We start from the raw sequence: 27,274 nt of genomic DNA, 5'->3' as shown, positions 1-27,274 counted from the left end.
GTGACCGCATGTCGCTCACGAGCTGCACAATGATGAACACTGCACTAAAAGCTCGATCTTTGTTTCAAAACCACACATTTATAGTTGTATTTAGCTAAAATGTGCCAAATGTGTAATGTTATTTTATTTTTATTGGTGAAGTAACTTAAAAAAGGATCGGTAATTTATTGCAACCTAATGAAATCTTACACAGTCATATCAGCAATCATAACCATCGTCACAATAATGTTCACATAAACAGATTTGATAACGGCAAATATCAATATTGGCAGATATTCAAATTTCAGATATTGGTATTGGATTGAAACTCCCAAAAATTGGATTAGTGCATCCCATTCCTAACCATGGAGAAAGAAAACTAATAAAAGAAAACATGCATTACAGCACAAGCCAACATATCTCACAGACTTAAAGGAAACTGCGACATCCCATTTGAATGAGACAGAGTACCTGGAAATCTTTGTGCAGAGGGCTCTAAGTGAAGGGACAGGAAGTGAGTGGAGACGGCCCAGATGGTGCAGATACAAACCCTCCTTCTCCCTGCTGGCTCACTGGCCTCTCACTAACACACATGCACACAAACACACACACACAGTTGGATAAAAGCGAAGCTCACAAAGCTCTCACTGCCTGCCTGCTGTTGCTGAGACTGCTCTTTCACTACAGTATGAACAATAGATGGTAGGTCAGTGGATTCAACACTAGCAAACCAAATCTTAAGCAACAATGGCTTTAGGTGCCTGTTGCAACCATCCTATCTATTTTTTTTGTTTCATACTAAAAACAGACGAGCCATCTGCACTTGTACAGAAATGAATGAAAGGCAGTAATATGGTAAAAATCTAAATAATATAGTCTGATTCCAAGAATTATCACTAAATTTCCATTTAAAGAGCATGTTCTTCGTTATCACAAAACCCTGATAAAATGATGAATAAAGTAAAAAGAAGTTTCTACAGTTTCAGTAAATGAGAGATTGTCTGGAAAGACAAAGCTCAACCTTGACTTTAAAATCTGCTAATTCAGTTGGTGGCACTTTGTGCAATGATCTAAAGATGTCAATATTACTCTGTTCAAAGGAACATGAGATGTTTCAACACAATGCATCTTCAATGAAGGGCAAAACTCCATTAACAGGATAAATGCTGAACAGTCTGATAAGAATCTGGTTCACAATGGATATTTAAAAGAAATAAATAAATTGAGCTCTCACTGACAGTTACCAAGTAACCATTGTGAACTAAAGCAAGGCTTTATTTGCTGTGGCAAGCAATTTCTGAGAACCAGAACTACTTGAGAAATTGCAATTTTGTGTAGTGGAATGTGTGACTTTTTTCCATCTGTTAACTTTATATATTAGCTACAACCTGTGCATAGTTGAAGCTTGGGGTCTGTCTCAGCTGATGCTAGATCAGAAGTGGAAACACCCTTAATATTTGATAGCTCATTACGTGGTAACAAAGAGAAACAAGCATGCATGTAATGCTCAGATTCACACCAACATGCAATTTGGAATGAATGTAAAATGCATGTTTGGACTGCAGGACAAAATCTACACATGCAACCTCCACAAATTAAAAAAATGTTTTGCAAAAATTAAAGAACTTTGGGAGAGGTTATGCAGCAGAAGCAAGAGCAGAATCCAGTAATAAGAGATTCTTTATCACTAGGTTACTGGTTTATGTTTACAACAGCAGCAACACTGCTGACCTTAGACCACAGTAGCACAAGAGTGATAGTGACCCAGATGCCAAAAAATACAACTGCCATGATGATTTACTATTGAAGGGGCAAACAGTGGAAAGAAACAGCAGCCAATTACTCCCAGTTGTGCATTAAAATGTTTTTAGTGCATATAAAAATTATACTGAACTTTAAATAATCAGCATCAACAAGCACAACATTTTGCTAAAAAAAAAATCTCAGTGTTCAAAGCTTAATAAAAGACTAAATTGAATCATTGTATGGGTAGAATTACTCTGTTTTTACAATGTATGTGAAGATGTTTTGCCTGAATCAGCAAAATATGTATTAAAAAAAGACCAGGAACACACATTGAGAATGATGTGTTAATATCACTTTTGGTTAAAGTGCTGGGAGAGAACTGAGTGTGCGGTATGTCTTCCTCAACAGGCCACTCCCTCGCTGGAAAGAGCAGTCCTGCATGCTGGCTCATAACAACTCAGCAGTTTATTTATAACGTCCCAAAGTGGGTACACTCACGAGAATATCTCATCATACAGACTGCACACACCTGTCCTGCAATACAGGACTATGCTGCTGTGTGACCTACCAGCTGGGCACATACATTACATTGTCTTGTATGTGCTTTTTTGCTGCTCTTTACTGAAATATGTAGTTAGCACAAAAGCATGACAAGAGCTCAAAGCAGAGAAATGAATAACTTCACAAAGTAGCCAAGCGGTGAGAAAGATAAAGAAGGAAGTTCTTTCACAGACAGATGAACCTGCTAGATCATGTGAAGACCAAAAGGGGGTGGCCTGAAGAGAAGAACTTGGACAAATGGGGAGAAGCCTTCAAGTTTTCTCAGCTGAGCCAGCAATGGGGTGAAGCAAACTATGGGGTGATAAAAGGAAATGAGGGAGGGCTGAGCCAGCCTGGGTGACCTGAGCCTTTGTTGGCAGATGGTGGGAAGCACCACCTTGGCCTCTCACTCTGAATGCTAAGCAGTAGCTTTTGTTTGGCAAGTGCAGCAGCAGACTCATGTACTGGGTGTTTCCCTGACAAACAGAAGCAGACACAAACCGTGGACATCCTTCTACCCATGCTATTTCTGCAAACATATGCACACGCGCCTTACCACCATACCCCTCTAAACCCCCCGTGCATCTGAAGACTTCATAAACATACACACCAGCATTCCCCAAGTGGGAATTCCCATACACCAGGAATCCAGACCAGACGCAGAGTAACACACTCCCACACTCCTGACCTCGGAGGCCAAGGGAGAGCAAGAGGTCAGATGAGTAGCAACACTCAGAGGGCCAGTTTTCCTAGACATATGATAACTAAATACAGTGCAGTTTAATGATGTACTTCATAAAACAGAGTGCAAAGACCCATAGGGAGATCACACGAGTTACAAATAAGACAAAACCGCTTTTTTTCATTGCAATTTTGAAGATTATTTATTCTCTCAAAAATCCTATTACAACTTTGTTTTTTTAAATGCAAAAGTAAATCATACTTAATCAATCAGATCTAATAAAAGCCAAGTACTATTTCAAAACACCATTTAATAGAGACTCAAGTCCTGAATCTAAATTGTTAACAGCAACATGAATATAATAAAGTCCATGAAGGAAGAATTAATTTATTGTCTGGCCTTTGCATTTGGGAAAGTTAAAATAATTTTGTTGTAAGTACAACTTAAAATACCTGATGAAAAAGCCCAGAAACCACCTGGATTCAACTAAGCAGATGATCTTGGGCTAATTCATGATAGGCTCAAGTTCAGCAACCTTGCATGCCCAAAAAATTAGGCCTGAGTGTACTGAATGACCAGGTGTTTCCATCAGCTGATTTTTCTTATGTGATGGCACAGCAATAATTCAAGACGAAATTACCTGGATGATAAAGCTTAAATTTTGTAGTGTTGTCTTAAAAGTGGTTCAGAGTATGAGGCATCACTTTCAAACTTGGGACAGGCCGCCACAGAGCATGTGTTTTAGTTCATTTGGTAATTTTGGGATGTGATGTAGAACACTTAGGAGTGCAGGCCAATACTTTTATCACTGATACAACTTGACAAATACTAATCATGCTCTGGACAGATTTTAATACTGTGACATTACATACATTTGTGAAAACAATGTGCCAACAAATGTGTGCTTTAATCAGTACTAAAGGCTGTCCCACAGAATATTAGTGTGTGAAACTTTTTTTTTTTAACCAGGCAATGTAAATGATTTTTTATGTGCCCTTCTAACTAAAACAACCTGCACATTAGTATGATCAGAGGGTTCAGCTTTACATTCAAATAGTTCACTTCCTATTGTGCAAGTCAAAGTGATGAGGAAAATGTAATAATTTCAAAAGCACCAAGTCAAAAGGGATATAAACCTACAGAAACAGTATTTTTGGTTAAATCATCTAACTCAGAGGCATTTGAGAAATATGAAAAATTGTGTTAAAGCGAGGGCTTCATCCTGGCACCTGTTAAAACCTGTTTCTCACTGCACTTTTATAACTATCAGAAACGTAGGAGATGTGACTATGGATGGCAGGATGAGACAACACAACCCAAAGCTAAACCCCAACAGAGGCGGTCAGATCACAAAAAACATCGACTAGTAAGCAGGAGACATCAAATTAATCCTCTCTCACTCGCACACACACACACACACACACACACACACACACACACACACACACACACACACACACACACACACACACTACTGATACCATGCTTTAAATAAAACAGGAGGTGACACAACCATGGTGACTTCACTCCACCAAACGTAGACTAGGGTAACACTAGGCCACCCCAGAGTTAACTCTAAGGTAAAGACATATTTTTAGGCACTGAATGACACTATACACCATATTCTGAATCTTTGGCTTTTTTGTTGTAATTGTGCCTAGTGTGTTAAATATAACCGGACACGATGCGCACGTAAAACAAAAACAATGATAGTGAACACTAAAAAAAATAAAATAAAAAAAAAATAAAAAAAAGAGAAACTGTTGTCAGCAGATAATTTGACAAACCGATCACAGCAAATAAACATACACTGTGATATAAAGAGTTTAGGCCTGTCGAGGTGCACTTAATCACCTCCTCTAAAGCTAATATTTTTTATTAAATGTCAAGGGATAAGCGATTTCCTCAGGCTAGGCCTGTTACTAGCGAACTTTTGCTCAGTTGCATAAAAACCACAGGTCATAGATAAAATGTATTAAGCTCTTCTACTTGACGAAGCTGTGTCCACTAACCTGTGCACTTGCTAGCCATGGATGCTATTATTGGTTTAGCTTTAGCTTCAACAGTGCTTTAACTCAGCTAAAGCATCTGGCTAATCAACAATCAGCACTAAACAAAGCCGGTAACCGGTGTGGAAAGCCCGATTGCTCGCCAGTGAGGGAGCCTTCCCATAACAAATACGCCACATTCTTTACCATTTACATAGCACAACAGTGTAAACACAGATTTATTTGATAACAAGGTATAAATAAATGCATTGCGCGGCTTCAGTTGTCTAAAAATCAACCTGACATCAGTTAGCTTGGACAACCGGCTTGATTAGCTAATGTTAGCACACTTGGCTAGCTAATTGTACCCTCCCTCCCAGCTCCCTCCAAACGAACCCCTCATCTCCACATCCTGCCTCTAGTACCAATACAGCTGCATTGTACCTTGTTGCCATAAAGAGTTAAATGCATAAAAAGAAAATGCAATTTCTGTTACCCATGTGAAAGGATACTGGGGTGGTGGTACAGCGCCAGGCTGAGGAGCTGTTGGGGCTCCCGGCGGCAGAGACACGGAGGTCAGGGTAGCCCGCAGTTGGCTCGAAGGAGAGGGGCCACTTCCAGGTCCGCTAACTGCGACAGTGGCGGGTTTAGGGACCACTTTCGGTGGCAAACTCATCGCAAAGAAATTAACAAATAAAAACAATATCCTAATAAATACTGATACGAACAACGCTTAGCTTGCATTCATGGAGCAAGCGTAGCAGATTCTTCAAACAGGCCCCAAATCCCTTTAACGAACTGGGATAACGAAGCTCGAATAGCAACACAAAACGTCTTTTTTCATGGAAAGTCGCTGTTCGGATCAGCGGTGCTATTCATGGGGACGGTGGGAGGTTTAGCCTCCCTTGCCCGTCCGGAACCGCTGTGGATCCGGCTCGGTTCGTTTCTTTTGAACGAAATAATCGCCGCGATCTTCGACCTCCCTCGGCGATCTACCTTTTCTTCTCGGCAATTATGTTTTCTATCATTTTTTTCTCACAGAGATGAGAGACTTCGCCAACATGGCGTTGCGGCCGCTTTCAGCAGTCCAGGCAGGACAGATGATTCGGCAATCCTCGGCCAGTTACGGAGTCGCTCGGCTAATCATCTAGCGTTCAATCAAACACAGATCCAGCGTGCCACACGTACCAAAATATGCACTGCACGGTTATTTATTTTATTTATTTATGTATTTATTTGTATATTTTTATTTCAAGTTAATCTTTGAGTTAATACGATTTAAGTCGACAATATATCTATATTTAATTATGATTGTTACATTAACGAAAATAAAATCAAACGAATTAAGTTTTACATTTGTTTAATGTAACTTAATAAATAGATGAATAATTAATATCATAATGTATGTTCAGACAAAAGACTATAGTCAGTTCTTTGGCCATTGGCACAGTAAAGTATCTGAGTTACAGAAGGAGTAAACATTAGTGCGTCGTGAGCGCCATCTACTGTTCAGAGAGCAGATTTGCCTTTCGGTCACACGTTTCACCAACTGAGTTACAGTAATTTGTTCAGTAATGAAATCTGAGACCTTGTTTTTCTGGAAGTAGTCTTATGTATGTGTGAGTCATAATGATTTAGGACAGTTTAACAAACCATGAAACTGACATTAATGAATTGAAATTAATTTTAATATACACAATGACTTTACTTTTATATGTACAGGTAGGTATGGCACATCGTGACTTGTGTTTTTTTCTTAAGGAACAACACAGTTCGACCACATTTTACAAACTTTATTTTTTAATGTGAAGTGGTTCAAAGACATAATGTGTGATTAAAACAAATGATCAAACATTGGTTATAAATCCTGCAGATCCCTGGCTTATTCCTTTATAAAAAATATAACTATAAATAAAATACAATAAATCTTAGTAAATCCAAGAACAGTGAAAAGTAAAATAAAAAAAGAAACAGCACTTTGCTCATTTATTGCATGATGAAGAAGCGGTTTGCAAAATTTTAGTAATTTCCCTCGTTTTCTGACTATTTTTTTGGGTTTCCAGTGTTGAAAAACACATTTATAACTATATTTAACTCAAGAGCTTGAAGGAAGCTGCTTCATTAACCAACCAAGATTCCAATCCTCCACACAATCCAGGCACGTTCTGTCCTGATAAGGAGTCTGATAAGCATTAAGTGGCAAAGGCATTAAGGGTTTCAGTGGTTCTTGCATGTCCGTCCAGAGACTTTGTCATTCTTATGCTGTTTTCTCCAATGTTCATTTATTTCTCCAGTGAATGTCAATGAGCAAAGATGTTTCACCAAAGCTCACACTTATGTTTAGGGTTCATGGGGGCATTCGCTTTGCAACCAAAATGCTTTGAGAATTCATGTGAATTGGAGATGGTACCGATGACTCGAAATCTTGATGGACTGTGAGGATCTGTGATTACTCCCTCGTGTGAGCTCTCAGGTGTCCTGACAGAGCACCATACCTGCAAGAGAAAAAGAGATACCATAAGTCAGTTTTCTTCTAAATTTATTGAATCAATGAAGAAAGAGTCCATGGACTGGGCTCACTTTTTAATCAAGTCATATTTTTACCTCCATCAAGTAGTGAAGGTTTTTTTTGTCTGTCTGTTAGAAACTTTACATAAAAACTACTGGACGGATTTTTATAATTTTTTTTTCTAAGAATGTGTCTTGGTCAACTTAGACATTCTGGGAGTGATCCAGATCACCACCTAGATCCAGGATATTTTTTTTTATCATTGCGAGATCAGGACATTTAAAGTATATATGAATATAACTCCACAATAAATGTTTAGGGTGTTTGGCCAACAAAATACAAAAGTTCCCAATAGGTCTTGACAAGATTTCAAAGATAAATCTAAATCCCAGCAAAATTCTGGATACTATGAGCCAGAACAGGAAAAATAGAGGATCTTTGGAATTTTCATCACTGCAAGAGAACAAATGAAAGGAAACATACAACAAACATCACAATATAGCCAAGACGCAGTAGACTCATCATCAGTAAATCTGGGAATCTACTAGTGAATACATATAAAATGGTACAGGATTATAACATGGTGTGGAAATCATAATATTAGTGAAATGAGCTGCTTGCCAGAGGTCTTTGGTCTCCGAGTGCTTCTCTAGTTTTTATTTAAATACTCTGAGTTGGACAAAGACATTGATGGGTCAGAGGTCCTTTGCAGCATGTTGTCGTCTTACAGCAGACAAAAGTGATTACTCCACACTGACTATTTACTATTTCAAAGTACATCAGGTAGCAAGAACTAAACTCAAGCCTTAGCTTATTGTAGAAGTATAAGTGGGAGTTGAGGGAAGTGTTTGAAAGTTCCTGTCAAAACTTATCCATGTTTTACTTAATTTGTGTTGATAATTAACCCAGAATCCCACCAGTTCTTAAAAATAGGTTCAATGCTTAAATGTGCAAAACAGTGAAAGCATGTTTACAGTTATCCACTGGGAGTTTATCTCTGTGTATTGCTTTTACACATCAATGTACAAACATAACTGGGTGACAACTTCTTCGGAACCACTCTGGTATGAAACTTGGCTAAGTGTTATACTGAAACATGAAGCCTACAGTCCACACAAACTAAAAGTGGGCTTGTTGTATAAGTGAGAAAGATCTTGTGTCCTGAACTTTACCCTAAACCGAGCAAACAGTATCCTAATAGATAATGAGCAGATATAATTTTCATGTTATGGAAAAAATATGTTATTTTTCCAAAATGATTGATAACTTTCATATCTCAAGGCACATCTGCAAATGAGCTTCACAATATAATTTATGGAATGGAAAAGTATTTAGACAGTCCAGTCAAGTCAGAGTATAGAATATACTTTAGCAGATACAAACCTGGGCAAACCCCACAAAAAACAGCTGATGGTTTGTCATTCCCAGGGCAGGCAGCGTATCTTCCTCACCGTTCTGTTTGATCCAGTTCACATAAGCCTTCAAAACAACAAATAGTCATGTTACACAGATGCTATCAATGTTATCTCCACTTAGGCACCTACACAGCTATTCAAAACCAAATAGAGGAGATCAGGATGGTGTTGTTTTGCTGAGGAAAATGTATTATTCAATACTGGGTAACTTTTACTTTCATATTCCTTACTCATCGGCTTCATAGCTTCTGACCTTTCACTACATGGAAAGAATGTGTGCATGGAAGGAAGTAACCAGAGGCTGACAAGGCCTCTCATTACCACCTGTTACACATCCAAGCTTCACTGTAAACTAGACAACCTACTTTTTCCAATACAGATTAATGGGAATGACCCACAACAGCCCCAATAAACTAACTGCCAGAGTAATGTTATTGTTATCTGACCTTATAAATGGTAGATCTGACAAAAATGTAGCAAATAGACAAATTTCCCATACTAATTAAGACATGAAACAGATTGTTTTTTAATCTAGATTGCTCACAGAATGCTATTCTTTCCAGATTTTAAAAGTCCTCCTTGTAAAGATCAGAGAAAATAAGAAGGCAATTACACCTTCTCTTTGCCATCAGACCTTGTAAGCAGCCTTTAGTCCACCATTGTCAGCAATATTTTCTCCCAGTGTGTGTCTTCCATTCAGAGGCTCCTGGTTGATGCTGTAATTGCCATACTGCTCCACCATGCACTGGGCCTGCTGCTTGAAGGCCTCCACAGAGGAGTTCTTCCACCAGCGGCGTAAATTTCCATCCTTGTCATATTCTCGACCTTTGAATTAAATATTACAAAATATTGTGACAAATTATGCTTTAAGCAACTTTATTTAAAATTTAAACGTAAAAGTGTCTTTTTTTCTGTATATTTAATAACCTTGGTCATCAAAAGCATGAGTGAGTTCATGGCCCATGACCACTCCAATACCACCAAAGTTAAGAGCTCTGTAAAAAAGAAAAAAAAAGAGAAAAAAAAGTATATATAAATATATATATATATATATATATATCTATATATATATATATATATATATATATATATATATATATATATATATATATATATATATATACACACACACTATACTGTATATAAGAAACATGAAGCCTTATCTGCAAAAAACTTGTTCAGAATAACTTTTCATAATTTATGAGCACAGCTACAAATTTTGTTTGAGAAATATTTTGATATATTTTCAGATATTTAGCAAGCTGATAATCTTCTAACAGTTGGATGAAAAAGATAGCCTGAAGCCATAAAGTTTTTAATCAATAGTCACTAGTTTAATGCATAAAAGCTAAGGTGTGATTTTACTTCAGGGAATAAATTTATATCAGCAATAACTTTCCTTTTCTTCTGTTTTTGAATTTCTTCCCTAATCTTAAAACTTGTCAACTATTCAAGCTGAATAAAAAAAGAAATATCCAACTCAAAGGTATAAAAAACACAAATAATTCAGACTTAAGACCACATGACTCCCTCAACCAATTCAAAAGAAGTTAAAATGGAATGAAACAGTGACAGTAATGCCAACTGGGGCGCATTATTTTCTTTTCACATTTTCTTGTCCACATTATTCAGCAAGTTAAATCACTGTTAACGTTAAGGTGACGTTAAGAGCGTCACCATAGCAGCATAAACTGCTGGTTCAGATCATTCAGTTCAGCTGGTTTTTGACAGGCGATCTGAACCAGCTGACAACAGTTGTTTAGCATAAAAAGTACATCAAGGCAAACATACAATAGTTCCTATACTTTAGCATATCTAACAAATTTTGCCAATTAAAAAAAAAAACAAATAAAAACCCAAAAAATAAAAAAGAGCATTATAAAATGTTTACTATGTGGGATCATGGCATAAGGAGATTAAACAACTCAGACCAGGGCAATACACGGTTTCAATGCACTTTATGAAGGAACACTACTCTACGTGGTGTTCCAGACTTTGTATTGTGTATTAACACTGTGTAATGTGGTAATGGGCCAGAGTTGTTTAATATGTACATGTTTTTCATCGAATAGGATTTTGCAAATTCAAAATACAATGTGGAACACATACTTAGGCCACGATCGACTATAGAATGGAGCTTGAAGGATTCCTGCAGGAAGAACCATCTCATTCTTGGTTGGGTTGTAATATGCATTTACAGTTGGAGGGGTCATGCTCCACCTGCAAAAAAAGAGCAGAGAATCAAGACACTCTGCAGACATCAAGGTCACTACAAATTGCAAACACTGATTCTGCACAACTTGCTGTGCCAGACTGACTACAGATCAGTTTGGAGGGCATGGGAATGCTCATCTAACCCCTCCCCCCCACTGCCTAATTAGCGACAAGGATCAGTTCAGTGGAGAGAAGCTGGTTGCCGGGGAACATTTGTGGATGGCAGCAGTATTCTGCTGAGTCAGTACAATGGGAATGTGTTCCCATCGAAGCATGCCGCCTCCTCTGAGAGAAGAGGGGCAGCTGGGAGCAACTCACTGGTTTCTGTTGGGAGTTTTCCTCAGCTGGTCCGCAGTCACTCTGGCTGAGAAGTTGTAGTACTGCATGACATTCTGGAAGTAAAGTTCTGACACCACCACAAACTAAAAGAGAGACAGCCAAAAGCAATGGGACATGGAGTTCACTGTTTGAATGAGGCAAATAAAACTATGTTACAAATACAGTAGTAGTCCCTCATTTACCTACATCATTGAACACTTTGTCCAGTTTGGTGGCATTCATTATGAATTCTGGATAGCCAACCATGTTGTATATGGCATCAGCCTGAGAAAGATGAGATAAAAACTGTAAAAGACGCATTTTCACACCAGGTGGCAGTGGTGTCTTTTGCTACTGCTTCAGCAATGAAAACTGTTTTATAACAAACAGTCTGTGGAGCATTAGTAGGACGACCAAACAAGGAAAAAAAACATTGCCCGATTTTTTACTCACTTTTTCTTTTGCTGCTCTTTTTGTTTCTGAGTCCATCCAGCTCACATACTTTAAACTATCCTCAAATGCCCATTTGATTTGTCCAACCATCTCCTCAGCCTGGAGCAAAGAGGGGATGAGTTAAAATCAAATCATCTCACACAGCAGGAGAAGTTATTATGTGGGAAGGATATTGAGACACTCACAATGGCTTTGCTGTCCTCAGCAAAGGTGGCCTTGACGAACATGGCTCCGAGAGCAAAACCCAGGGCGCTGTCTGTGTCGCTGACACATAATTTCCAACGTGGAATACAGCTCTACAAAAACAGCACACCAAGACACCATGAGAAAACGTAATCTTAATTTACTGTTGCATTGCAGTGGAAGGTTTTTTTTTTCTAGTGTGCTGTGTTATGTTCAAAGTATTTCCTCTTGTTTCAAGTGGCCACTTTCCACATTTTACAGATGGAGTGAGACTACAGTAGATAAATGTGTTGTACTCAGCTATAGACTAAATGTGTGTCTAAGAGAACAGCTGTGAAACTATAGGAAATCGAAAGCACACAAAGGAAGACGTTTTCCAAAAATTCTGCTTTTAGGACTAAAATATGAGTGTGACAGGAGTCATCTTGCTCTGCATAAAATGTGTACAAGTAAAATTAAGCGGCTCTAACACTCTGAATATAATAAACAAAGATACCAACTGTTAGAGCAGATAGATTTCTCTACAAAGTGAGTTCCTTCCAGAGGGTGTTTACTTCTTTTCCATTACAAAATGCATTTTTAAGCCAAATAAAAACTGCATCAGCACAGTCTTTTCCTGGTAGAACTTTTTGATATCTGCCACTTCTTCAGCTTGTCAGTGGTACATGTTGTGCAATTTGGTTTTCCAGGGTGATTAGTCCTCCTTTTCCATATCTTCTTTGGGTTTGTGAGGCCTGAGGCGTTCACTTAGCAAGACATTATTGGGGGGGATTCTTTCTCATTTAATCCTGGATAATAGTTTTGATACATACTTGCCTTTGGCCACTTCCTGCCTGCTCAATGACTATATGGTCTTTTAGGCATAGTCTCTCAATAAACATGAGGCAACACATTCTGTCAATGAAACTTAATATTATGTTTTAGACGGACTCTCATGTAAATTCATAGCTTGTCTATAGTCTGAAGTGAAGTGGTTTAAGTGACTCAATGTGAACAAAAAGTGCAAATAAAAAGCACAAGACAGGAATTTAAGACATCATTTTCTAGTTTGCAATGGAGACTTTCACACAGTACTAAACTATTCTGTAGGACTGTCCTTAGGAAAGTAGGCAATAAGCTATATTTAATTAAGTTTAAGTAAGAACAGGCATTTCTGTAGATACTGAGATTTTCTAATATATATTAGAAAATATATAATTTAAACAACTTATACACTGACAACAGATAAGAAACATTCCCTGTGTGAAAAATGCACTATCAGGCAAGAGGAAGTACAAATGGAGCTGCAAGTGTAAGTACGTATAAAGGAACAAGGTCATAGCAAGGACCAAGCAGAGCTGTAAAATCTACTAGGCACACAGTAAGAGATGGAAAAAGAGTCCCAGCTGCACTAACATAAAACAGACACACAGAGACACACAAAGAAACTTCTGGTTTGTTTTTACAGCTTGACCCCGGTGGAAACAAGACAGTGGGAACAGGATCTCGCTTAGATAAGGGCTGGGGTCACTGGAGCCCTCGTAGTTAAACAATTATTCACCACGAAGGAAGTATGACTGGCTGAAGTGTCATTCACACATGTATTTATGCCAGGATGTCTTAATTTAAAACTTTATCTATTACACTTTAACCCTTTAAAGCCCAACCTTAAAACAACTTTGCAGAAAAGTCAAATTTTTTAAATCTGAATTCTTTATTTGGTCCTTTTAACCAAATCTAAACAAATGTATCAATTTATTTTTTAGTATTTGTACCATTTATTATTATATGACAGGTAAAAATTATTGAAGTGTAATTCTCTGCTTTCTGGTATCCCATCAGCGAGCAGGCGACTCGAATCATATGGAGTACAACAGAGTTTTGAGTAAAGTTTCTACCATAAAGTGATGCAAAATGTCTCAGAAACTGCATGTATCAAATATGATATGTTTGGATTTATAGGGATAATTACCTGTCAAGACCAGGTTTTGCTTATATGCATATATCTGCACTCAGTGAATAGTGTCAAGCACAAGAACACAGGGTCAAGAGAAAAGCTCTCTAAACTCAGCTGTTTGGTTGTGAACCAGATTTACTGCTATGAATCTGACTTAAAAAATAAAAAATAAAAACACACACACATACGCACACATACGCAGACGCACTGCCCAATGAAATATTTATGGTTTCCAAGTCATTCTTTTTCTCATTGGTTTGTAACAGGTCATTTCATATTCATTTGCACAACAGCTATGTCAGGGCAGATTTACTATTGCCTTATTGTACCTGACACAAACTTTGTTACAGTGTTGACAAGTTACTGTCCCTATGTACTGCTGAGCTTAGATGTGTGAACAAGCATTTATGCATTTGATCCTGTTGCATATGTATTTATGATTTTCTATTGCAGGGTGCAAAGTTTGTGGAGGGTCATAAGTATGAATGCTGTTAACTGGTAATTATGGAATGATGTACCATTTTGTTCTCTTTCCTTGTGTTTCCTTTTAATAGATGCACCATTATTTCTGTAGCTGAGGGGGAATTTTCCAAAGTATGCACCCAGAGTGAAGAGAAATATGGCATAACAGTGAGGAGAACGTGCAAGCGGACAGGTTTACATCTATATGGCTTTTTTTCTTTTAAGTAATAAACTTTTTATAATGATGCATATTTGGGTAAGACACAAAAGTGATCGGTGACAGGGAAGACTAAAAGGTTTTCTTTATAGTAGTTAGCTGATGTAACATTAAGCCTTAATGACAACTCTTCATTAATCTTCTGTACAAGATGCACCTGTGTTTTTTTTTTTGCAAACTACAATTGTCTGATAATCAGCAACTCTGTTTGTTCACATCTCTGCACCAGTCATAATAAATGTCTTCGGTCACTGCTGAAATCAGCTTGTTTTGACTGTCTTTGTAGATCATTACAGTTTACAGGTGTCTCTCTCAGAATTGGACACTTCTATAAGTGTAACTTCAAACATGCAACAACATACTGATTTGCCTGGTTCAGATATTTATTTGTAGTACAGTGACGTGATAAAAAAAAACCCCAAAAACTATGGATTAAAAACCTACCATCCAGTCAAACTTGTTTTTATATTTCTGTTTTCTTCTCTTTCTATCACCTTGATGCTAACTCTAAGTCTACATCTATTTGATTCATGCCCACAGTACACTGCGGGAGAACGCTGCCAGTGTCCGTTTCTTACCTTCTTAGTCCCATACATGACCTCAAGGAAGCGCTGCTCTGCATCCTGGAACCTTTGGTCTAAAACAGAAACCATCTTTCTAACCACCTTCATTATCATGTAGTTGTTGAGTAGGCTGTAAAAAAAAACAAAAACATGAAACTCATTTGTAATCCCATCAGTATTAACAGAAGAATCATAATTGTGCCTTTCATTAAAGTTCATACTCACATATTGGATGCAAACAGTGTAAAGCATGTAAAGTTTATTAGGATATTTACATAGCTGCAACAATGTAGCAACATGCAACCTGCTTTTGAAACTTTATTGAAACAATGCTCAAAATGAGGGAGTATCTCACCTTTTATTTGTTTTCACAATGAGGTCAGAAACTTTCTGGAGGTATTCTTTGGCGTAAACAACCACTGGCTCTGATTCATTAAGTGGCACGGGCGCAAACACTTCTCTGAGATATGGCATCCAGTCCACTGCGGGGGCCAAATCCTGCAATGGCAAAAGATTAAACTTAACAAGAACAACAGGAACATGCTGACAATCATCTGAACCAAGACATGTTTAGTTTCTTTAAAGTTCCACACCATAACAACTTATATTCATGTTGACATTCTTTAAACACTTTATCACTTTCTTTATGACAAGAATATGGCGAGACATTATACCCAAAAAATGGATGGATGGATGGCTGGATGCCTATCATGCTTTAAATAAAGTTTTCTAAAATATTGTACATCCTTCTTCCTGGTCTTAGTTAACAACACAACAGGTGACACTCACTTTTAAGTCCTTGGCCTCTATCTTATGGTAAATGAGCTCCTCATCTCTTCTCTCCTCCTGAGGGACCGTGATGTTGGCCAGGGTGGTTTCAAAGTCCACAATCTCTTCCATCAGCATGCGAGAAGTCTCTTCTGAGCCGCCCAGGAGAACCCCCAACTCCACGAGGAAGTTGAGGTATGCTGTGAGATACTGCAAAGTTCATGCGAACAGCACAATGAGTTAGAAATAGGGTGATTGTGGAGACTAAATGTATGTGCAGATGTGAAGAAATTAAATTAGGAAAGTAATCCTAAAGCATGCAATTACTGGCAACTAAACAGCGCTTATTCCCTGAACCTGACATATTTATTTATTATTTCTGGGCTTCCTTTGCAGGCATGCAAGGCGCTTTTGGGTATTTTCAATCGCTAGCTGAACTGAAAATATTTTTGTTCTCAATTTTTGCACATTTTTAGCTTAACCAATGTAAAATGAGTCTACTGCTGTAAATGGCCTGCTCTTAATACCTTTTCATTTGCTGTTTTGTTGAGGTAGTAATCCCGTGACGGTAATCCCAGACTCGACTGATCCACCTACAGCCAAAAGAAACATCCTATGACTTTCTGTACAATCTTCACATCAGCACTCACAAACGACCTTTTGTTTTCATTCCTGTGCTGCTAGCATCGCAAGTAAAAGCAGAGGCTCTACAAAGATCATATTGCAATTCATTACTGCCTCATGACACCCCACAGAGCAATGAAAAAAGTGCCTCATGAGATAAATGTGCAGTATTGTGATACTTATTATAATGATTAAATTCTCTATACCTGAATGACATTACTGTTGGAGTTTTTGGAGTCTGTGCTAACAAACACAGTGAAGAAAGGAGATGTGTGTAAGCTGGCTGACACTGTCCGCAGAACTTCTTGGAAATTGTCCTTGTCCCAGAGTTCAGTCAGAGCCCATCCACCTATCTGGAAAATAAGGAAAAAGCAGACGTTTAATTGGTGCATGGAAACGAGCTCCTAGAATGAAAACTAGGAAGTGAAATTATGACTTTGTTTAATGTGTAAATGTGCTCGTAAAGAAGCACACCTGGGCGATTAGCTGCTGAAGAGGCTTCGCTCCCAATTCCTCAATCTTGGACTCATTCATACAAGCCTGATAATATCGCTGGGCCTTTTCCTCTGCTTCGCTCAAGCCTTTTATTGTTGTATTCTCTGCCCAAGTAAAGATGTTAGATAAGTTATGTCAACAAAAAAAGAAGTTGGCTTCCACAGCTGAGGAAAATATGCTGGAAAAGACACAGTACATGTCTGCCTGGATAAAAGTCAGCTAAGGACTTGGAGCTGTATTTAAATTAAGCCCCTCACCTAATAAATGCTTCATAACAAGCATGTTGTGCTCCCAGAGGTTGCTGAAAGGACCCCAGCGGGACTTCCCCTCAGGGAGGGGGTTGTTCTTCACCCAGCCCCCACAAGCGAAATTGTAAAAGTCATGACAGGGGTCTACGGACCTGTCCAGGGCTCCCAGGACTGCACTGGCCATGGTAATGCATGGCTCTGTGAGGCACAAGCCTGGGTGAGCTGAAAGTAGAAGATACAGTGAAAAATCTAATTAAATTCTTAGATATTTCCCTTTCACCCATAACAGCTAGTGGGAAAGACAACCACAGCGAAGAATCTGAAAATATTTCTTGGTAAGACAAATATGCATGAAGGGCTTCTGAGCATCTGGAAACTATCATTTTGTAAGCCAAGATACACAACCTGAAGGGAATATTTGTTCCTGTAAAAATAAAAAAAAAAATCCTAAATAGTTAGCTGAAATGTGCCATGGGGCAATGTCACATGTTAACTATGTGATTGCCTATTGATAAGGGAAAAAAAATAAGACACACAAGGAGGACAATCTGGATGACATCCATCAGTTTCTTTCTGGCTCACAAAAACAGGAAATCGCTTTACATTTTTAGTATTTTAACTTGGTGGTAAATAGGTTTTTCCCCACTAGCACTCAACTTTTCCTACAAATCTATATTGTGTGTGTTAAACTTTCTTGAATAACATAAAGAGGAAGCTGCTGAAGTGGTGATAAGTGTAGGTAATTTTTCAAAGTCTAAACATAAAATGTATTAAAATAACAAAGTATTGAATATTTTCAGTGTTTACAGAAGTGAAAGTATTACTCATTACACAAAAGAAAAACAAGTCCACTACTAACTTTTGACCTGCACCCATACCTTTGCCGTCTCTCTATATGAGGTTAAAGACAAACACAGAGACAAAGTTATGAACAGTGGCAAGGTTAATATTTCCCTGAGGATATTTCATCCTTGTTCCTTTTATTATTTCAAAGTGTGATCTGACATGCGATGCAGGATGAGAGGAAGTGGTATTCAGTTTTCCATGGTAAGATTGAGGAAACAAACTGATGGGAAGCAGCCAGGATATAATAGTAAATCATCAAGCCCTTTCCCATAATGAACAAACTCAGGGGAGAGATTAAAGTCTGTTTTGAAGGCACTTTAACAGAATGTGTGGCTTCAGCTAGAAACTCATGAACAACATTTACTAGATTGCAAAGTACTATATGTGTATCCATAATGAGGGTATAAAGTATTCCCAATTCTTGCCTGATTTGTACTCAAATCCCATAGAAACAACCTGGAAGTTTTCACTATTGCAAATAATGATATATAAAAATATAACGACATAATAGTGCTGTAAGTAAGTTTTAATAAAAAAAAAACAAACAAAAAAAAAAAACCCAGCTCTGTTGTTTCCCTTTTTTTCCAGGTTTCTCTTCTGAACAATACTTCGAAAAAGTTTCAGAGCAGATTTAAAATGCAAGAAAATTGTTTTTTGGGAGCAGAAAATCATAACTAATGACAGAAGACCTACTAGACTTTGATCAGTGGATGACCCCGACTGCAACAGTGCACAGCTTCAGTTTTAGAGAGCTGAAATACGAGTTTGTACTAGGGCTGTGATGATATGCTGAATTTGATTCAGATTTTTTGGGTACCCATTTGATTTAAATTGCAATTCTCAAAATTCTTCGACATTGCTGATTTTTGTACATTAAAAACCAAAGAAAATGTACAAAACTTTTTTTTGCGAGTCATTTATCTTGATTTCAGTTAGGAAAAAACAACACAGTAGCCAAATTACCATTTTGCTGTTATAATGCCCTGGAAGACAAGTAAAAAGATCAATAAAATATAATAAAAATAACAAGAATTTTATAATGGATTATTTTTATTTCTTTGAAAAAAAAAGGTTTTTGGTTTTTTTTGTTTTTTATTCAATTTTAAAATTGTGAAACAAAAAAACCTGATATTAAATTTTACAATTTGTTTTTCTAGCCCCTAATTGTACCATTATTTACTTCCTTGGAGAGAGACAGACAAAGAGAAATTTCTGTTTACATCAGTCAGGGGAAATGTGTGACTAAAAGAATACCCAAGGACTATATAAATAGTCAACTGCAGTTTTTATGTTTCTGATTCAATTAAACAAAGCTAAAGAGACACATGGCAATTTCTTAGCTTCAGAGACGCCAAAAGAAGCATTTAGTGTATACATGTTTCTCATTCTTTCTAGTATTGAACCTAATCTAACAAGTTTCTGTTCACCTTTTCAAATGGAATGAGCAGACATTTGGGAGAAACAGACTGAAGTTGTCTTTTTCACACAAAACACTCTTTTCCCCAAAAAAATCGTTGAACTCACCTTGTCTGTAGAAAACTCCGGCAGATATAAGCGACACGAACAAGGCGACTGACAGGGCACAAACTAGGAAGAGCAGCCTCTTCTCTCTTTCTGTTTTGTTTGACCAACATGTGGCAGTCCGGCGCTGCAGAAGAGTCACCTGCCCATGCAAACAGAGTGCTTCAATTAATCAACCAGATCAAAGATAACCGCTGGCGAGTGTTTTAGCATAGCTGGATTTGTAAAAAGGACAACTTCGAAGCACACAGACAAACTTGATTATGTTACAGTGTAGAACTATAACTCTGTGGAAAATATTTTCTCAGGGATTTGATGACAGGTATTTATTTCAGAGCACAATAGTTTCTCTGTTACAGCCTGTTGAACCCTCCTTTGGAAAGATGAATCACTTTTTATTGTTCTCGGACTCACACAGGGTATCGAGGTGCCGGGATCGAAAACAGACATGATAATCCCACTAAATATCCATATCTGTTGCAACAAAAACAACCACCTACACAGTTTTCTACTGCTGCTTTCTATTACGCTGTGAGGAGATTTAATTACCCACAGAAGTGATGTCAATAGCCACTGACAACCCCCCCCAATGGCACATTTAACCCTCTATGATGATCCCACTGGAAGAAAAAAAAAGAAATGCAACAATTTGGGACTCAAATTCATGCTGTGGAAGTCAATTATGCCTGGTGTGTGTAAGAATCAGATTTACAGCTATTAGTTTATACGAGGCTCCAACAGTTAAACTTAATGTGATCAAAGTAATTGCCAAAGCCACGGTAGCCTCTTAATCCAAGGAGCTCAGCACCATTGGTTGATTTGGACCAAAACTGTATTTCTGCCAAAACCCGTGCACTTTCTTTTCAGGATTTTTTCACAGTTTGTGAAAGTTACATTTAATCTGCCTGGAAAACCTGAAACATGGGAAGAGAATTAATCCAAGCACTCTGTGAGATCTTACATGTGGATTTAGAAAAAAAGAGCCACTGACCTGGACTAAAAACGTTTTAAAGTATTTGAATATGTGCCACTGCTTTGGTGAATATAGTCATCTCACAAACCAGAGTATCAGGATAATTTTGGGGTCTGTAAATTGTGCCAGTTACATACAAATGTATTGACGACTCAAACATTATTTTTTACCACATAAACATGTACTTTAAGACTTATGAAATCTAAAAGTTATCTAAAACATTCTTCTAATTCAAATAAGCAAGATTATATTTCTTTAGTATATACGCTTCAGACATTCTCACTTTTGGAAGGTTTGACAACATACAGTGAATGTCTCTTTATTGTACAGGACCCAAGTCATCATTTTTATTCTTTTCAAGCTTCATCATTAAGAAAAATGAATATTGAAGCTTGACTTTTTTTTAGATCTCCCTACTTACACATATGATCTAACTGGAGACAAAGGATATTATGTCAGGCACCTTACAGTCTACAAGTTATACATACCCCTGCTGAAACCTTTCACTTACAAGACCTGTTCTTAATATTTCATGTTATAATGTTTTTCAAGAGTTTAACTTCACTTCTGATTCCACCCTCAAATTTAAATGTTAATCTGTGATACACAATATTAGTTTTAAGATGCAAAGCCTGCAAGTGCATAACAACGAGGTACCGGCAGCGTTCCATTAATTTATTTTTAACACTGTGTGTGTGTCTACCTCCATGGGTGAAGACTGGTAGACATCGTCACCAGTGGAGTCCACCAGGTCTTCTTCATCCAACGTGGCTCTCTTATATGTTGACATCTGAAAAGTCAAGTGAAGAAATGACTCTCTCAGTGCTTCCATGTTCTTTCTCGCCCCTACCTTCTCATGGCAGCTTGTGCATGAGAGTTGTTTATATGTGTGCCGACTATTATTGAACAGTCTCTGAGGCTTCAGAGCAGGATTGCCTACTCAAATCCATCTGGTGGAATCTGGTTTTTCTAGTTAGAGTTATTTTATTCATACGCAAACCTCACTTTAAAAAGAATAGTCAACTCTCCCCTTTGAAAGCACTTCTCTGCTCCTTTCAACCCTATCAACACCTCTCACAGCCCCCATGGCTTCAGGCTGATACACGCAGGGGCAAACGTAACAAGTCCTGGAAAAAACCTCCTCCCATAAGTTCTGGTAAAAGTCTCCTTGTGGGTTCTCTCTCTCCCGCTCTTCCTGAACTTCCTTTTCAGCCAATTCCAAGCAAACACGGCACGACAGAAGACAGAACTAGTGAAAAACAGGAAGGAGCTCTGACTTCAGCGATTTACACGAATGAGACTGAATGTGCAGAAGTGATTGTGGGACTGCGCGTGTGTGTGTGTGTGTGTGAGTGTGTGTGTGTACGTCATTGTCGAAGCACATTCTCCAATGTGGTTTCACTTAGATTTGGGGAGGAATCTCACGGTTGTAGTTCACACCCAGTGCCCTTTCTATAGGACACAATACACTAAGGGGAGGAGCACCAAGCAAGGAGCAAAAAAGATCCTCCTCCTACTACATGTTGTGGTGGTTTTCTGTGGTAAATGTTACCTGATAGATGTGAAAACAAAATTTTCTCTTGTTTCACCCTTTACTCAAAATAGCAATACTTTCCTAGAATACTAGTGGATTAAAAAACATCTGTAACATGTGCAAAAGAGGAAAATATATTTACATCATTTGGCTTTGCTGAGTTAATTTGACAGCAAGCACACAGGACAAAGACAATATTCTGAATCCAAACACTTGCACAAAGACATTTTGTCCAACTATGTCAGTTAAACGCCAACAATGGTTTACTAACAAAACGTTTTAGCTGAAGACTGTAATAACTAACGAGAGATCAATAGTAAAACAAAGCTACACTTTATGATCTGTTGCTGTTTTGGTGAATATTAATGTATGACTACTGAACAGGTTAGTAAATCAGGTTTAACTGTAACTCCTCGAAATGAAAGAGAAGTGCTGAGCAAAGTCAGGCAGAGTTAGTTTCAATCTTTCTGCGACTCAGTCATTCTTTAAATTGCTCTTCTTGTTTGAGCTTTTGCCACTTACACCCAAAACCTGAGAGAAAGGATCATCATGGTTACTTTATCAGATCTAAACCTACTTAATCTTCCATTTATCATGGGTGTATTTATTTATGGCAAAAGTTAATTGTCAAAAAGATGCAGTTACTCTAAAAGACAATGCAGTTTGAAACTAATGTCTATTTCCAAAGCTAAGAAGGACCTTCCTGCCACTTACCAGTTGATAAGCAGATCGTGTAATACAGGAACCGTTGTTTAATAGCTTAAAGGAAGTTGTTGAAAGTGAAAAGTTCAGAAGATTTATCATCATCAGTTATGTTTAGATAAATATTCTTTTTCTTTTTGCCATACTTCTTCTTAATCAACATGCCTAGATGATGATAAAGTAGATAAACAGAACGGTAATAAACATTGATCCAACATTAAGAACATATCTCTTGCTGACTATAAACAAAGAACCTATGTGTAGTGTTAAAGAAGCATATTTACATCTAATTTCCTTATGTTATAATACTGCTGTTAAGAGAGGGATGACAACCCTTCAGTCTGCATCACAGACATGACTCATTCCAGACTAGTTACTAATCCCCAAAACAAGATGGAACAGATGTAACTCTGACCAAAGAGACTATATTTCTGGCTGAACTTTGACATGCTTAACATCAAATGTGCAGTGAGACTCAGAGACCTTGTTCTGGCTTGTTTCTGCCCATATCAACCTTTAAACACAAGAAGAGTCAATGACGGGATGTTGACATGATTTACACAGATCTGCTTTTCTCATAAACGCAGCTAGGAGGTAATCCATTCCCAGATCCTTACTTTATTTTATGTCTCACTTGTTTCACATAAACATGCCGAGTAAAACCATGTAGTTCCCACCACAAACATCCAAAGGAATTCCGGGCAAATCCTGTGCTGCCGTGCTTATCAGCTGGTTTAAATGCCCAGAAGCTGAACAGCCAAGCCACACAGTCAGCTTATGAAAGGGCTGGTGGAGAACTTAGAGGTGTTGAGAGATACAGAGATAAGGATGGTGGGAAGAAAGAGGGGAAAGAAAAAGAACACTAAAACTTTTGCAACACTTTCAATCATATAAATGGTTTCAGATGACCTATGGCTGACAGGGAAAATGTCTAATGAGGACATTATTTGATTTTTTTAATTTTCTCTTTTGACACACACACACACACACACACACACCCCATTTGTGGAAGCTGCTCCCCTACACAAAACAACAAATACATAATGAATTACTCTGAAAAGACCTAAAAATATCAGCAAAACCTCTGACTTAATTACCAGGTTTGAACTGTCACAGTGCAGCTCACAAATAGCACTGGCACACGCCAAATTGCTGTCGTCACACACACATTCCTGAGAATGCATTCACTGTTTTTGAACACTTTCCTGGCAATGAGATTTGTGTATAAGTGCTTGACTCTGCTGCCACATCGGCTAACCCCGCTGGCTGAATCCCTGCTTAGAAAGAACACAACTTCCCTTTTTGTGTTTATGACTAATGTCAGCTAATCACTAAGTTGTGATTTTACAAATGAGACATGAGCATCTCGAGTCTACACAGTCAATACCTCCTACAGTGGATGGAGAGCTGTGTCAAATAACATCTGTAAAAACTGTTATGTGGGTTTTAGCTCCTGTTGATGGCTAACTTACTTGGGGGAAGTCACGCTAAGTTACAAGTGGGAAATACATAAAGATGAAGGGCGCACAGTTAAAGTCAGTGGTCAAGGTCAGTTTTAGGCAATTAGTAGAAAATCCCACATGGTGTCCCACAGTGTCTTCCCATAGAAAAGCTGACAGTACGTGAGGTTACCATAAGGCCACAGCCTTTCAGTGAGGCTATAAACCTCAAACATGCGTCAGTAATTCGTCACTGATCCTGCAAACCGGACGATTATTTGTGGCGCGAGGGCATTCCTCCAAGAATAACTGGAGTGTGTTAGTGTTTGGGATTGGATGCAGTGTATGAGACGGATAATGTTTGAAAGTTTATTTCTGAAAAGATAAACCAAAGGATAATGAAACATTTTTAGAAAATAACACCTACTTAACTGTGTAATAAACATTTGTGGACAACTGAGTTGTTCTGTCACTGTGTACCAAATCTGCAGCCCAGTCAACCCCCATGATACACCACTGGGTTGCTGGGTTTAGATGTGGTTCCAGGCCACATACGATCAGTATCAGTCATTTATGGCTGCATATCAAGAACAAGCGAGAACACCTGAGTCTGAGATTCTGTGAGAACTAACTTAACTTCCATGAAAGAAGTCATTTCTGTGGAAATCGCACTTCTGCATTTTCATGCTCGTAACCTCCTAACATAGAGAAGAACTACAGACCACAACTACAACTAAAAAAAAAAAAAAAAAAAAAAAAAAAAGCGTTCAGCTAACCCATTCATATGAGCCTTTAAATGTAATAATAAGTCTGAAAAGATTTCAGGAATCAAGAGTCAGATGTGAGCATTATTCCATTTCCTCCTACAGAGGAAATGGAATAATGCTACACTTTTAGATACTCCAGCGGTAAACACCACAAGTTTACTGAAGGAACAAGTCCAATCTGTTGCCCTTCTTGACTTGTAAGGTCTTGACCCTGAGCCATTTAAAGCATGAGAGTGTAACGTGTCAGCGTGTTCACATATCAAATGTTACAAAGAAATTCGTAAAATGACTTAAAATGTACATTGATGCATCCTCAAGTCACCTCAGCACGTTATACTTTATCTTTTATGTGTCCTGTCATCTGAAGGCCACAGATAAGACAAGGCTGTCTCAGTCAAGGGAGCCCTGGAAGCTTCTTTAGTCCCAGCACAGAGATGTTTCCTTTACAGAAAACGCCCTGATAGAGAAGCATTAAAAAATATTAAAGCTACTTTCCCAGGCAATCGGCTTTATGTTGCTCTGAAGAAGGATTGTTAAACTAAGCTGTGGGGACTTTACCAGAATCATAACACATTGGTCTTATTTTTAGTGCTTCATGAGCACTGCTGCATTGAAGAAATAAAGAGCTTGCCTTTTCTCTCACATGGTTTATAATATGTAGGCTCCAGCTCTGAAATTCTTTAGATTCCTGGTTATTGGAGGACTTCAATTCATTATTCTGTGCATGTTTCAGGTGCTCTGACGTATGTGAACAGATCAAATATCACCCCAACAGCTCTTGTGTCACAATCGCGCACTGTATCAACAGCAGCTGAAGTGTTATGTTCAACTAATTCAACCCCCACAAGATTAGGGGAGGGGAATGGGTCAAGCATTGTTTATTATACATATTTGGTATTGCAAAGCATATAGCACTTAAATGATAACTAAAGAACTCCTGGAGAGATTATTGTTTGCCAGGATTGCAGAGATTAAAGAAGTGGCACATGGAAGCTTGCACTAGCACAGGCAGATAACAAGAGATTACCTGTTCTAGCTGTTGTTGTGGTGCCCCGTAGCACACTCCTGATCTCACCTAGGTAATGAATAACTGCAGAGTAAACCAAGTTCTCTGAGTGCAGCAGATCCAGAGAGCTGTGTAATGTTATTAAACCAATAAATCACTTCAGCATGAGACTCTGCAAATAGAGATCTGAAGTCTCATCAATCTGCATTCATTTAACACACTACATCTAACTGCTTGTTTGATGGTTTTACCCTGATCTTTGACATTGTAGTTTCATAAAAGGAAAAAAAGACAGCAAACTAAACATATCCCCTCAAATGGAAGAAAAGGCAATAACTCAGAATATGATGGGAAGGCACTCAATGTAAAACTAAAGCAGCAATATTTTGACTAAAAGCTGACTCACAGTGCAGTTTATTGCAATATCTGGAGTAAGTGTCTTTAGTTTGGCTCCTCTTTAGCGTAGTCTCTGACAAGACTCCTGTTTTGAGCAGGAATTACTTCAGAGGCATTCAAGTAAACCACAGAATGAAATGCTCCACCTGCTCCTTTATTTGGACAGTCAGTGTTTTTGTAAGACATCTTTAAGTGTTGATCTATTTTACTTACAATCTCCACACAAAGATCCTATAAGTAACATATTCACTGTCAAAGCAAACATTATTTAAGCATCATCACACCCATAGCTATGGCTATGAGACCAAAAACTGATCTTTGCTTCAGCTGATGGACTGGGGGATAAATTGTTACTTAATGGGTCAATGAAAATGATTTAATCTTTTCTCTGGTGTTGTGTGGTTAGTTACTGACCACAAGCCACAGCATAAGTAAAGATAAGTCCTTTTGTATTTGCAGTTGGAATCAACAAAAACAACCACAATAGCAATGATATATTGTAAACTAAGTAAGTATATAAAAAAAGGAAGTCCAAACTAGAATATTACACTGATTTAATTAAAGATAAAGTAAAACACAGCAAGGAGGAGGTCATCTAGTTTCATGCAATATTCCGTATGTAACCTATTTTGCATTAAAAACAAACAAAAAAAAAACAACAACAAAAGAAAAAAAACTTTTATTAGTTTCTCTTAAAATTTGGATAGAAATAATGTTGCTTTCAGAGCCTCCCACACATCTTTGGAGAAA

General features: G+C 37.9%; 2 protein-coding genes across 9 annotated transcripts in view; both read right to left on the bottom strand.

Moving 5' to 3' along the window:
* Positions 1-6,018, bottom strand: part of eif4g3a (eukaryotic translation initiation factor 4 gamma, 3a) — a 55,869-nt gene extending 49,851 nt beyond the window's left edge. For 6 of the 8 annotated variants that reach the window (XM_079242565.1, XM_079242567.1, XM_079242566.1 and 3 more), the window contains exon 1: positions 5,448-6,018. In XM_079242565.1, the coding sequence (XP_079098691.1) occupies positions 5,448-5,611 (164 nt within the window). In that variant the 5' untranslated portion in view covers positions 5,612-6,018. Of the gene's footprint in view, positions 1-5,431 lie in introns of all 8 variants that reach the window. The other 2 variants (XM_079242570.1, XM_079242571.1) reach the window with 1 other exon arrangement.
* Positions 6,019-6,688: 670 nt separating this feature from the next.
* On the bottom strand, positions 6,689-21,927 carry ece1 (endothelin converting enzyme 1). The gene is made up of 18 exons (XM_079243013.1): positions 21,384-21,927; positions 19,711-19,849; positions 17,350-17,562; positions 17,072-17,196; positions 16,804-16,950; positions 16,501-16,566; positions 15,995-16,183; positions 15,561-15,703; positions 15,221-15,335; positions 12,030-12,140; positions 11,845-11,943; positions 11,599-11,676; positions 11,392-11,495; positions 10,969-11,079; positions 9,787-9,854; positions 9,494-9,684; positions 8,828-8,923; positions 6,689-7,430 (listed from the first exon to the last, which is right to left on the bottom strand). Exons 1-18 carry the CDS (start codon positions 21,510-21,512, stop codon positions 7,254-7,256), a joined length of 2,301 nt encoding a protein of 766 aa, XP_079099139.1. The 5' UTR covers positions 21,513-21,927; the 3' UTR covers positions 6,689-7,253.
* Between the last annotated feature and the right edge of the window lie 5,347 nt (positions 21,928-27,274).

Source organism: Telmatherina bonti, assembly GCF_933228915.1.
Source record: "Telmatherina bonti genome assembly, chromosome: 6".
Lineage (NCBI taxonomy): Eukaryota > Metazoa > Chordata > Actinopteri > Atheriniformes > Telmatherinidae > Telmatherina > Telmatherina bonti.
The sequence above is the reverse complement of the archived record's forward strand: the minus strand, read 5'-3'. Positions and strand labels throughout refer to the sequence as shown.